The sequence below is a fragment of the Sabethes cyaneus genome, chromosome 1, assembly GCF_943734655.1.
Source record: "Sabethes cyaneus chromosome 1, idSabCyanKW18_F2, whole genome shotgun sequence".
NCBI lineage: Eukaryota > Metazoa > Arthropoda > Insecta > Diptera > Culicidae > Sabethes > Sabethes cyaneus.
The window spans coordinates 122,436,143-122,450,249 of NC_071353.1; the positions used below are offsets into that span (position 1 = coordinate 122,436,143).

Genomic DNA, 14,107 nt, shown 5'->3' on the forward strand with positions numbered 1-14,107 from the left:
GTTTTTTTGAGTCCATATCAAGGGAATTCAAAAAGTGTGGTCCCAAGCACAAGACGTTCAAAAACGGCCAGTGCTTCTAAGTCCCCGTCGAGAGTAGTCCACGTTTCCTGCCCGGAGCACTAGCGGCCTCATTAGTGTTTTTATATGGTACATTTGATACGTGGGTGAAACCAGACCTTACGGTCTTATGGAGTTCGTGGTAAGCACGACTTCCGGCAAGAACAGGTTTGCGAATTTGTCTACTGCAGTTGTTATCGGAAGTCATCAAAGTCGCCGACTATCACACTATTGCCTATGCGAACACAATGGCGCTCAGTTCCCCCTGCTAAGAAGCACTTGGTTTTAGACGTATTCACCACTAATCCAACATTCAACGCTTCATGTTTCAGTTTGATCTAGGGGTTTCCAGTAACGCGTATAAGTGCGTAGTAATCAGAGATTACTTTTGTAATCATTTACGAATTAATTAGGTAATCAATGGTAATCAGTAGAGTAATCAATGATAATCTTAAGTAATCATTGGTAATCATGATTAATTTATAGTAATCACAAGAGATTGATTACTGGTAATCAGAGGTAATCAATAAAGTAATCAAAAGTAACTTTTTTCGAAGGAGCGTAGTAATCATTGCTGTTGGAAACCCCTTGAGTTTGATATACTGATCAGCAACCGCCTGGAACGTTCTTCCGACAATGTCCACGTCGTCAGTGAAACAAATAAATTGGCTAAATGTATTGAAGATCGTGTTCCGCAGGTCAAAACCTGCACGTTTCATAACACCTTTTAGCGCGATGTTGAACAGGAGACAGGGAATACCATCCCCTGCGTGTTTCAAACGGGCTTGATAACGCCCCCGATATCCTGACACAGCACTGCAGACCATCCATCGTGGCCTTAATCAGTGTTGTCAGCTTCCCGGGAAAGTCATTTTGATCCAAAATTTTTCATAGCTTTATCGACCATGAAGATAGTATCGTAGGCGGCCTTGAAAGCTATGAATGGGTGGTGCGTAGGGATTTGGTATTTGTGACACTTTTGGAGGATCTGTCGCGGCCAAAGATTTGGTCCGTTGTCGATCGCCCGTCCACAAAACCGCAAAGCCATGGGTTTTAACTGGAGAGAGGGATTGTTATTGTGCATCGAACTATGGAAACCGGGTAAGAACCGGGTAAGAAATGTCGGTGTGAACCGGGCTAGCTAAAATAAAACAGAGGAAATATTTATTTGCGTTGAAATTTCAAACCCCTCGCAAACCGGAGCACGCTGACTTGATTTAAATTGTAGTATTTAAATTTTTTGCATCAAATATAAGAAGAAGAAGACAACGACAACAATCAATCTGTCACTGAGCTGGCGCCTCTATCTCAGGTTTTAACGTCCTTAAGAACTTGACCCTTCGACTGGCTTGTCAGGCTGAGGCTAGCATCGTACCCTGAAGTTAACTGGGCGGCCTTGTCCCAAAGTTCGACATAATAAGTGCTCGTTTGCGTAGCAGAGTTTGCATAACAGAGTTTTGTTTCTCGGTATTGCAGCAAAATTACTGATAAAAATGAACGCTTTTCTTCTACTTCCGACGTTTCGATTTATATTAAATCTTTTTCAAGGTCTAAAAATGTTTGCATAGGATTAGGTTTGTATTACTTAGAAGTTGGCTACTATTGCTCTCGTTTCAATGGCCGTTCGTTGGACCACATCTTCAATAGCGACGTTAAATAACTTTCAGCACAGTTGCCGAAGTCCTCTGCTTAAGTTCGAAGGAACTCGCGAGTGTGCTAAAAACTCGCGCGTAGCATATCACTCGTTCAACTGCACGAGATTCTCCGGAATTCTACGCTATCCACTAGGTGTTGTCATACGAATTTATTTGATATTGGGGTCATATGATTAAACAAGATCATGGAGATGGGCTCCACAAGCAATTGCGGTCGAGCAGACTAAGTCCCCGTACAAAGTGCACCCTGTACAAGACGCTTATTAGACCGGTTGTTCTCTACGGGCATGAAACATGGACAATGCTCGAGGAGGACCTGCGAGTGCTCGGAGTTTTCGAACGACGAGTGCTAAGAACGATCTTCGGCGGCGTACAGGAGAACGGAGTATGGAGGCGGAGGATGAACCATGAACTCGCACAGCTCTATGGCGAACCCAGTATCCAGAAGGTGGCTAAAGCTGGACGGATGCGATGGGCAGGGCATGTTGCAAGAATGCCGGACAACTGCCCTGCAAAGATGGTGTTCGCCTCAAATCCGGTAGGAACAAGACGACCAGGAGCGCAGCGAGCAAGATGGTTAGACCAGGTGGAGCGAGATCTGGCGGAGAGTACTCGGTGTCCGAGGAATTGGAGAGCGGTAGCCCTCAACCGAGTTACATGGAGAAATTTTGTTCAACAGGCTCTGTCTTAGGACGGCAAGCCACCTAAGTAAGTAAAGTAATGATTAAACAAGAACATCTTGTAGACGGCGTTGATCAACGCAATACCGCAGTAATTTCTTTTTCTCCCAAATTCTGGAAATTATCCGATGAGGTGTCACTAAAAGTGCAGTGGTTCCTTGTCATGCTTGTAGAGTTCTACTGAGAGTGGGTCCTTCCCGGTGGCTCTTTAATATTTCAACTGTTCGATTTGTCGCAGGATTTTTTAGGTTACACGGCCTTTTGTCCTTATATCGCCATTAAGGAGTTCATCGAAAAACAACTTCCACTTGTGGACCATATCGCGCTTCCCGTCCTTTCCTCCTCTGAATCGTAGTCAATATGTTTCGCACTCGTCGATATTTGGCCGCATTCTCCTTCTTAGCAGTAGTGGTTTTGCCAGGCTATTTCTTCCTCTCCATAACTTACTGGCATTGTCTGTCAAATTGATATTTTCATGGGCTTGATGTTTTTTCGTCCAGTGCGGCATTTGTGGCGTCTCTTACGACTGAGTGTGTCCTGGTCCATGTGGCAGCCGGTTTGCCGGATCTTCATAGTCGAACAAATGTTGCAATTTCTTTTCAACAACTAGTCATTTCAACGTTAGGGTAGACAATTCCCGGCTCGGTTTAGTTTAGTTCGGTTTATTACGAAATTTCGTAATAAAGTTTAAAGAAAACTTTGTCAATGACGACACTTTGATGCGATATAGAGATGCTTTGGAAATGAGATTCATTCCATTCTGGTTCTGCTTGTTTTATTTCTGACAATTCAACAAAAGTATGATCATGATTTTGACAATATACGTTTTTCGAATTACCGACGAATGGCCGAAACACAAATGGCCGAATTACGAGTGACCTAAACACAAATTGCCGAAACAACAAATGGCATAATACATCTAATGGCCGAAACACGAATCGTCGGCCGAAACGAATGTCATATTCGGCTGAAAATATTCACGGTTTTGCAACCTGCACAAGTATTAGGTATATGCTGTCCTTACTCACTGCCGTTCGTTCAGGCTCAACTAAGAAATAATCCTTATTAGTCAGTAAACCATGCATGTACCTATATAGAAGCGCTATCTGTGGAGGGATGCCCCCGGCAGTAGCCGGCGCTTCCGTATTCGAAAAAAAACAGGCTATCGAAGAGAATGAAGTCGATTTGGTTCTTAATTCAATAGTAGCGTGATTCGTTGGCGTCTTTGTGGATATCTATGGGTGTAAAGAATGGGTTCTTAATCACCAAGCCTTCAGAACCTGAGTATAGGCAACTGTTTCTTTTGATGCTTCATTTTATAATTTGACTGGCAATCCTGAAATTAGTCACTGCATATTAGGATACCATTTCCCTTATTTGGACAGGTTTTAAGAGGTTTTAGAAATGAATAAGTACAGGTGGATACGCTAGACGCAGTTTTAAATAATTTTTGAACCTGAGTTGACAAGGATTTCAATTCAAGAGTAAATGCTGTGTCAACTGAAAAATCAGACGTGCTGAAAAATCTTGATCTAAGACTTCAATATTTTTGACTAAACGTAGGTGAGAGTCGACTTCACAGCTCTCAATCTTTAGCTGAGAGCGTGTTAGTTTAACCAATTACGCCACTAAGCCGTCTGAAATTCCATTGTCTAACATCGAGTTTTGTTGCTATCCAAGCTATCAGCCAGTTGTGGGAAGAACAAAACGACTCGAACAAATAATACTTTCGCTAGGTAAATGTGCGAGGAACGACAAAGTTCGGTGCGCTCTCAGCTAAAGATTGAGAGCTATGAGGTCGACTCTCACCTTCGCTCAGTCTAAGGTCAAGATTATGCAGCTCATTTAAGTTTTCATCTATCACATGAAGCATTTGCTCTTCCCAAATAATGAAATAATTAACAGCTGTGCAAAAATAGTGTTTAAAAGCATCAAAAAACTTAAAACACATACATATAACACTCATAAAAATAATTGCAACGTAGACAACCATCTTAAAATGTTGAACAGTACATGGTAAGCGGAAATTAAAATGTTTGTGAGTGCTTCAAAAAAACAAAAGATGAGTAACACTGCATTACAATTATGAAAATGAACGATGAGCAAGCGTGTAAAACTAAAGTCAGAACTCAGAAGACATCACAAGCCTCGTCTTGGTTCCAAAATATATTGTAAGTAGTTCGTATTTAATACATGATTTAATACATAATACATGATACCACCTAAACATTAATTACCACATTGAGTTCTATCTACAAAATGTATAAACTTTAAACAGTAGTTAGTGTTAACTAATTTTTATTATGAAAACGTAAGAGCAATTCACATTTCACCAGCTTGTCAACTTTAGTGTCTTTTTGCTGAAAGTTGACCTAAATAAAAAATTATTCGTATTTTAAAGTTTTTCCCTGTTGCATAAAACCAACATTTGGTATTTTAGGATTATGTTTTCAGAAAAGAACTCAACGAAAAAAAGTAAAAAAAATGCATGCGGTTTATGCTCACTTAAGGGTCAAAATAAAGGTGAAAAACGTACAGAACATGCAATTAACCATGCTAAACAGACGTGCTTAACGAATTCTTCAATATGGGTGGATTTAAAATGATTTTGTTTGGTCTCCTTCAAACCTGCATGGAGCAAGACGACACTCACAGTACATCCACAGTAAACACACGTCATCATACTAACCTCCTTTCCGTCGCGGACTGCCTCTTTGAGCTTGATCGGGTCATCCTCCAGGTACACCTCGATAACATCCGGATCCGGCTCCGGGTAGCGATTGTGCTTGTTGTTGATGTTGGCGATGCTGCTGTTGTTACTGCTGGCAGGCGTCTGGGGATGGTAGATGTTCTCGTTGGTGGTGCCCATCGAGGGCGACCCCGGCGGGTACATGTACTTGCTGACGCCCTTCCCCAGTGAATCCTTCCGGTGACGCGAGGCGTGAAATCGTGGCGCAGACCGATGCAAAGGATTCGGCCCCATCATCGGTGCCGTCGGAGGCAACTGCTGCCCGGGGTGCTGCTGCTGCTGGTGCTGGAATAACATGGCGGTCTGGGATAACTGCTTCTGTTGTTGCTGTTGCTGTTGTTGTTGCTGTTGCTGCTGTTGCTGTTGCTGTTGGAAGTGTTGAAGTTGCTGCTGCTGATGTGCCTGCTGAAGCTGCTGTAATTGCTGAGAGGTCAGACGACGACCTCCCATCGTTGATAGCTCCATTTTGCATTATGATAATTTATGGCGGCTGATGAAAATTTTAACCCTAAAAGAGAAGGCGGAGAAAATGGGAATTTTAGTTTTCGGGGCTGTGCGTGGCTGTTGGTTTGGTGGGTGTGGGTGATGGAAGTGTGGGTCACATAAAACTCAATTATGAGGAAAGCTATATCACACACATATTGCCAACGCAGCTGTGGGATATCCGGGTAATTAGGAATTTCCTGGGGTTTGTCCTCTATCAGCTTCAATTTTCACTATTTGAGAAATGGGAAGGGAATGTAATTTACGGCCTTAGCAATATACACATGGATTCAAAGTTTGGTAAATTATAATTAACAAACATGGGAAAGCTTGATACGAGGTGGTGGCTTTGACTAAGTTCAATGGTTCGGTGATATTTTCAGAATAGTTAAAAGATGTTAAATCACATATCAACCAGTACAATGAGAAACGTTTCTGCACCATGAGCTTGAGGCTGCTGTTATCATGCATTATACTAAATTTATTCAAACCCATCGCTTTCATCCATTTGCACAAATTGCTGACACTGCACTGGCTGGAAGGCTATTTCAAGGCGAGAAGAGTAACAAACAATTTGCATACAAATTAGACACTCGAAAAACATTAACCGGTGATGCAGAAAAGAGCATCTTCTGCGATTTCCATATCTATTCAGCAGCAGGTCGCCCAGAATCACGTTTACTCGCACAGCCATTGGAGCCACACACCTACATCCAGAGAGTGGTCCACCTGTCCGGACTCCAGTTGTGGTCATTAGCGTCACCACCCGGACGACCGCTAGTTTGATCCATTTGAGGCAGTTTTAAATTGGAAAGGGTACAGTGGAGATAGGAAAACACCCGGCGGGTTTTCGATAAACTTGAACACCACCGAATTGGAAATTAGTTCGTGTGGGTGTGCGTGTTTTGGGTTCCACTAACTCACTCACTTTTGATGTGGTTTGGGACTATTGAATCGAGCTATCTCGCCAAACCCCCGTGCCCAGTTTTGGGACCTGCTGGTGTACTGCTCGGTCGGCTGACTCGGTCCGGCCGGCAGTGAGATGAACGATTCTGTCGCCGACCGAACTGAAATTGCTGTAAATAATCGGGTGTGGGTTTTGTGGTTTAATTTGATTTCCCCTTCGTCCGACCATCGTTGTCATTGTCGTCGTCGCATAACCGACGACTGCTCACGCCTGCCAGGACGTGGATTATTCCGTGTTGCCACCGGATGCTGGAAGTGCCCTGATAGAGTCTATCTAGTTCACTGGTAAGTTACGTCTTTCACTTGGTTCCCTACGACGACCACGACCGGGATAGCCTGCCAGGAAGTGCGCACTTTTGGTAACTTATCTGACACTAACTTTGAGGATAATACTCGGTTTTTTGCATCAAGAAGGGATAGCTCTCTCTCTCTCGCATTCGTTTGCATGCGTTGACTGGCAGGCAGGTTGGACTACCGGCCGACTGGCTGGCTGTCTGTCGTGGGTTCGAGATTAGTTTCAATTAGGTTGACGTGGCTTCTCGTGGGTGCGAAAAATCCTACACACGTTAGCATTGTTTGAAAGTGGTTTTCCAGTAATTGGAGAGAAATATTCGAGACATTCGACTCTCCTTATCTGATTTTTTCATATATATATGTTGCTTTAGTATTTTTGAGCAATTCATCTTGCGCTCCTGTATAATTATCACTATTACTTATACATTATTATTTTTCAACAAGGGCTCTTAATGTAGAATAATTATAATTTTCTACATCTTGTTATTGATTAAAGAATAAAGTTATTAGCTGATTATCATTTAATTTGATGATGAAGCTTGCAAACAGAAATAGTGGGCAATTTGTTGCTGTAACTGCAATGCAAAAAGAAATTCCGGTCCTGGCCATCATAAATGAGGCACCTCCAGTGATTTTAAAGAGTATGGAGGCGCATGGTTGTTTTTCAACTAACAGCACGGTGCTCTCCTAACCAAGCTCGTGTTCTCCTCAAAATCCATCAAAATATCCAAAAATGAATATTTTATTTAAGATACCTTTCATTTGGTACCAAATCAATAGAATCGGTTTAGTAGTTCAAAAGTTGCGAAAGATAGAAATGTTGACAGAAATGATGACTTTTGAGACCACCCGAACTCAGAAAGGAGTACCGTGGACCCCGCTAATGTGAACGATTCCTCATGTAAATTAACAGGGTTAGTTTTTAATTTAAACAACTGCCAACCTTAAATATGATGGAACTTGTGTGAAATGACCGCCCTGCTCTATATTATTGTTTCGGTGGTTTGATTTAGTTGCCAGTTGCAGTAGCGAATATTTTATTTTCCGATCGAATTTCTATCAGAACCGTTGGGAAAACGGAGTGCGAAACAGATTAAATACGCTAGATCAGTACAAATAAATCGCATTTATGTGCATTGCCTTCATAAGTCGACGGTGTCATGTTGATTAGGAAATTTGGACCATTTTTAATTTGCATGTCGTGCAAACTAGCTGAGTTCAAATTAAAAAGTGTTCAGCTTAAAAATGGCCAAACGAACGGGGGTTCACGGTACTTTAAGCATCAAATAGTAAAAACAACGAATGCCAAATTTTCCGGAAAAGAACAACTATGCCGAGTTTGAACCAAATCAGAGCACAGTTACACTGTCTTTTGAACGTACTTTTTGCATAGAGTTACTGAAATAATGTCCTTCCGACGATTCCGAAGAGAATGGAGACTCATAGTCGTTTTCCAACTGACAAAATCGTTTTCTCCTATGAACGAACAAGGCTTGGAACAAACGCACGTAACTCTTCATTTCTTTAATTTATTCAGAAAATGAATATCAAAAAGTACTGTCGTAATATAAAGGTGCACCAATTTTATGTAGATCTTGTGCACTACTTTTGGCTGGAGCGTAATTATTTATTTTCGGAAAATTTTAAATACTTATTTTTATAGACGCATTTGTATCAAAGGATCTTTTGAGGAGAAATATTGAATTGACGCTTTGAGTTTCTTCCATAATTGGAAGAACATTGTGGCCTAAATAACTTTTATTTTCAATAATTTAGTCTAAAAACTGAGATTTTTCTGCCTCAGTAGTTTTAAAAATTATTAGTTTTGCTTTTAATCCTGGTTTTAAAAATTGCTGTCTTTGATTTTTGAAAGGGAGAAAGTATCTGATGCAAAGAATGATCAACTGGATAAACTGAAGAAAAAAATCGATATAGGCTCAAGTTCTTTTCACATGGTTTATTTTTACACTTTTTGAAATAACGCGGTTTTTTTATGACGATTCTAGAATTGACAAGGTTTATTTTCATGACCATTTTCGGGGTCTCATACCATCATAAAATAAATACATGGCGCTAAAATCCCCCACATGCCAGATTTAGTTCCATTTTGTTGATTAGTTCTCGAATTATGAGCAAATTTGTATTTCATTTGTATGGGAGCCCCCCTCCTAAAAAATGAAGGGGTCCCAATTCATTATAGAAAAGAATCTTGCCTTCAAAAACCCCCACATGCCAAATTTGGTTCTATGAAGAAATGAGTTACGAAGAAATTTGTATTTCATTTGTATGGAAGTCCCCCTCTTAAAAGAGGGAGGGGTTATAATTCCCCTCCTAAAGAGGTTAAGGGTGTCAATTCACTATAGAAAAAAATCCTGCCTCCAAAAACACCCACATGCCAAATTTGATTCCATTTGTTCGATTAGTTCTCTAGTTTGGCAGAAATTAGTGTTTCATTTGTATGGCAGCTTCCCCTCTTAATGGGGGAGGGATCTCTAACTTTCTCCGGCCCCAAAAACCTTTACATGCAAATTTTCACGCCTTTCGGTTCAGTAGTTTTCGATTCTATAAGGAACATACGGACATACAGACAGAAATCCATTTTATATCTATAAATTTGTATGGGAGCCCCCCCTCTTATTGGGGGAGGGGTCTCTAACCATCATAAGAACCTTTCCCAGCCCCAAAAACCCCTACCTGCAAATTTTCACGCCGGTCGGTTCAGTAGTTTTCGATTCTATAAGGACCATACGGACAGACAGACAGAAATCCATTTTTATCTACTTCCAAATACTGTTATCTACTCGGTCAGTGCGATAGAAACAAGCAGTGCGTTGCCGACAGTCGCTCCGGATAGTCTCGTAATTAAACCATTACAGGGTGTGTTTTTTCTTTTTGTTTAGGCCATTGCAATTTATTTTTCAAATTGTTGTCCCCTCCTTCAAAATTGGCTTCAAAACTCAGGGGGCAAAAAAAATTGTTAAACCTGAGTAAAATTTTTTTGAATGAAATCAATCATCTGTGGTTTTATAGTCTACAGAACGCGAAACATGAGTGTACGGAGTATTAACGTTTCTAGCCCGAAACAAAAGTTCGAACAATGTAATTTCCGCAAATTGGCACCAAAAATTCTTTCGATTTTGAATGTAGTTTGGTAGATTTTTGGTTTTTGCATGGAAGATAATAACCAATATGGGTTATTCCATCTCAAACGTGCACAAGTACACGGTGGAAAAAGTATCATAAGTTTTTTTTTGTCAAGTGGCGGTAGTATTCGAGTGAATTCTGATCTGTTCTAACATGCCTATGAATCTAAGTTGGTGCGAGTAACTAAAGGTTAAGCATATACAGTGGTTTTAGATTTGAAAATGCTACTAAGTTGATTTTCCCATATGAATTTATACAAAATTCGAACAAATTTAATGCAAATGGGGCTACCATTGCCATCAGGAAAGACTAGCGCTGGGAAAACGATCATTTTTTCCATGCTCAAGCATGTTTGTGGTGCTACTTTTGTACTATTTCTTTGATTTCATTCTCATTTACTTAACTTCTAATTTTCGACGTATACAGCTATGTTCCGATTTTGTCAGCTCCCGATTTTATCAGCTTTTTATCCCGATTTTGTTAGCCTATAAATTTTGTTAACCTTTTGTGCTTTTAAATATGATTTTTAAAACTTTTTAGTATGTATGAAACTATTCTGATTACTTGGGGAGAGTTATTGAATAAAATGATGCCTTTTTGCGAGTAATTCGGGGTCAAAATTAAGGTACTTTTATATTAAAAGTTTCACAGTTCCTAAACAAGCCAAGATAGAGGTATACTATATTCAGCTTTGTTGTGTATTTTTACTATCCGTACAACTTGGTGTAACAGGAAAAAGTCAAACGACAACTACAAAAAAAGCTAAAATAGAATAACTGATTTTAATGATTTTTCATATACGAGAAATAGGATTTTTCTATCTTTGCTAAAGAGATGGAAGACTACTGTTTTCTGCAAAATTTCTTGTAAAAATATGCTATAAAATTTTGCTGAACACATCAAAGTGTTATATTGAATGTGAAGAAAAATAAATTTTTTGTTGCATTTTTAGGGGGATTATTCAAAATTTTAATTTCGCTAGACGATAGAACTTTAAATCTTAAGAAGCTCTCCCAAAGGTTTCATAAACCTAAAACCAAGTTTTTCGCTCAAAACTCTAATGCGCTCCAAAAAAGGATTCTGCACCAGTGCGCTGTGCTCGGTTGATTAAATTGCGTTGAGTTTTTGGTTGATCAATTGAGAGTTAAAGCTTAATTTTTAGCAAAATTGATATTGTTAGTCTTAAATTTTGAGAAAAAATCAAAGAAAAAAAAATTCCCCATTTCGTCAGCCCAAAATTCAAGATGTGGCTAAGAAAATCGGAACATTACTGTATTCATTTGCCCACCCAGTTAACTGCGAAATACGATGCGAGCCTAACAAGCCAAGTTCGAATCTCGACTGCGTGGTGCTGCTATAGAGTCAGTAGGATCGTTGCACTAGCCCCGTGATTGTCCTGTACTCTAATAACCGACTGCGAAGTCTGTCGATATTTTATACAATCGAAACACAAAATTTCTGCATAACTCGAAAACTAATTAAGTAAATGAAACCAAATTTAGCATATGGGGTCTTTGAGAAGCAGGATTTTTTTCTATAGTGGTTTAAGAATCCTTCCCTTCAGGGGAGGGGGCCTCCCATGTAAAAGAAACAAAAATTTCCTCATAACTCGAGAGCTAATCAGGCAAATGGAACCAAATTTGGCATGTGGAGGTTTTTGAAGGCAGGAAATGGTTCGAGATTCCTCCCTCTCTGGAATACAATCGTAGTCACACATTAATAAACGAAAATATTTTATCAATACTCATTCATTATTCCAGTTCTTATAAATTTTCATTTATATAGTTACCAGCGTAGTAACGGTCGCACCTTGTTCAGCTAGCTAGCTATGTCTTAAAATTTCAAGACATTAAATTTATGCTTAACTATATTTCAAGTTAATAAAATGTAATTGAAAATTATAGGCAACAACGAAACAATAGTAGAAGTAAAGTAAAAGCAAAGACAAACAGACACAACTCTTTGAAGAAAATTCTTCAAAAAATATTAGCATACTTATTTTGGGTGTTCACTAGCACCATCTTATAACAGAAGTATCTCTCGTTTTTGCAAATAACCTTCCGCTCTTTTCGATAAATCGTAAAGTAAAAGTAAAGTAAAAGTAAAGTAAAAGTAAAGTAAAAGTAAAGTAAAAGTAAAGTAAAAGTAAAGTAAAAGTAAAGTAAAAGTAAAGTAAAAGTAAAGTAAAAGTAAAGTAAAAGTAAAGTAAAAGTAAAGTAAAAGTAAAGTAAAAGTAAAGTAAAAGTAAAGTAAAAGTAAAGTAAAAGTAAAGTAAAAGTAAAGTAAAAGTAAAGTAAAAGTAAAGTAAAAGTAAAGTAAAAGTAAAGTAAAAGTAAAGTAAAAGTAAAGTAAAAGTAAAGTAAAAGTAAAGTAAAAGTAAAGTAAAAGTAAAGTAAAAGTAAAGTAAAAGTAAAGTAAAAGTAAAGTAAAAGTAAAGTAAAAGTAAAGTAAAAGTAAAGTAAAAGTAAAGTAAAAGTAAAGTAAAAGTAAAGTAAAAGTAAAGTAAAAGTAAAGTAAAAGTAAAATAAAGGTAAAGTAAAAGTAAAGTAAAAGTAAAGTAAAAGTAAAGTAAAAGTAAAGTAAAAGTAAAGTAAAAGTAAAGTAAAAGTAAAGTAAAAGTAAAGTAAAAGTAAAGTAAAAGTAAAGTAAAAGTAAAGTAAAAGTAAAGTAAAAGTAAAGTAAAAGTAAAGTAAAAGTAAAGTAAAAGTAAAGTAAAAGTAAAGTAAAAGTAAAGTAAAAGTAAAGTAAAAGTAAAGTAAAAGTAAAGTAAAAGTAAAGTAAAAGTAAAGTAAAAGTAAAGTAAAAGTAAAGTAAAAGTAAAGTAAAAGTAAAGTAAAAGTAAAGTAAAAGTAAAGTAAAAGTAAAGTAAAAGTAAAGTAAAAGTAAAGTAAAAGTAAAGTAAAAGTAAAGTAAAAGTAAAGTAAAAGTAAAGTAAAAGTAAAAGTAAAGTAAAAGTAAAGTAAAAGTAAAGTAAAAGTAAAGTAAAAGTAAAGTAAAAGTAAAGTAAAAGTAAAGTAAAAGTAAAGTAAAAGTAAAGTAAAAGTAAAGTAAAAGTAAAGTAAAAGTAAAGTAAAAGTAAAGTAAAAGTAAAGTAAAAGTAAAGTAAAAGTAAAGTAAAAGTAAAGTAAAAGTAAAGTAAAAGTAAAGTAAAAGTAAAGTAAAAGTAAAGTAAAAGTAAAGTAAAAGTAAAGTAAAAGTAAAGTAAAAGTAAAGTAAAAGTAAAGTAAAAGTAAAGTAAAAGTAAAGTAAAAGTAAAGTAAAAGTAAAGTAAAAGTAAAGTAAAAGTAAAGTAAAAGTAAAGTAAAAGTAAAGTAAAAGTAAAGTAAAAGTAAAGTAAAAGTAAAGTAAAAGTAAAGTAAAAGTAAAGTAAAAGTAAAGTAAAAGTAAAGTAAAAGTAAAGTAAAAGTAAAGTAAAAGTAAAGTAAAAGTAAAGTAAAAGTAAAGTAAAAGTAAAGTAAAAGTAAAGTAAAAGTAAAGTAAAAGTAAAGTAAAAGTAAAGTAAAAGTAAAGTAAAAGTAAAGTAAAAGTAAAGTAAAAGTAAAGTAAAAGTAAAGTAAAAGTAAAGTAAAAGTAAAGTAAAAGTAAAGTAAAAGTAAAGTAAAAGTAAAGTAAAAGTAAAGTAAAAGTAAAGTAAAAGTAAAGTAAAAGTAAAGTAAAAGTAAAGTAAAAGTAAAGTAAAAGTAAAGTAAAAGTAAAGTAAAAGTAAAGTAAAAGTAAAGTAAAAGTAAAGTAAAAGTAAAGTAAAAGTAAAGTAAAAGTAAAGTAAAAGTAAAGTAAAAGTAAAGTAAAAGTAAAGTAAAAGTAAAGTAAAAGTAAAGCAAAAGTAAAAGTAAAGTAAAAGTAAAGTAAAAGTAAAGTAAAAGTAAAGTAAAAGTAAAGTAAAAGTAAAGTAAAAGTAAAGTAAAAGTAAAGTAAAAGTAAAGTAAAAGTAAAGTAAAAGTAAAGTAAAAGTAAAGTAAAAGTAAAGTAAAAGTAAAGTAAAAGTAAAGTAAAAGTAAAGTAAAAGTAAAGTAAAAGTAAAGTAAAAGTAAAGTACAAGTGAAGTATAAGTGAAATAAAAGCAAAGTAAAAGTTAAACC

At 36.8% G+C, this 14,107-nt stretch overlaps 2 protein-coding genes across 2 annotated transcripts in view; both read right to left on the reverse strand.

Annotated features, from left to right (window-relative positions):
• Positions 1-14,107, reverse strand: part of LOC128743425 (active breakpoint cluster region-related protein) — a 395,975-nt gene that overhangs the window by 301,449 nt on the left and 80,419 nt on the right. The window lies entirely within an intron of this gene.
• LOC128743488 (GATA zinc finger domain-containing protein 10-like) overlaps positions 1-14,107 on the reverse strand; it is a 387,047-nt gene that overhangs the window by 4,479 nt on the left and 368,461 nt on the right. The window contains exon 2 of the mRNA XM_053840086.1: positions 5,082-5,649. Within this exon, the coding sequence (XP_053696061.1) occupies positions 5,082-5,606 (525 nt within the window). The 5' untranslated portion in view covers positions 5,607-5,649. The remainder of the gene's footprint in view (positions 1-5,081; positions 5,650-14,107) is intronic.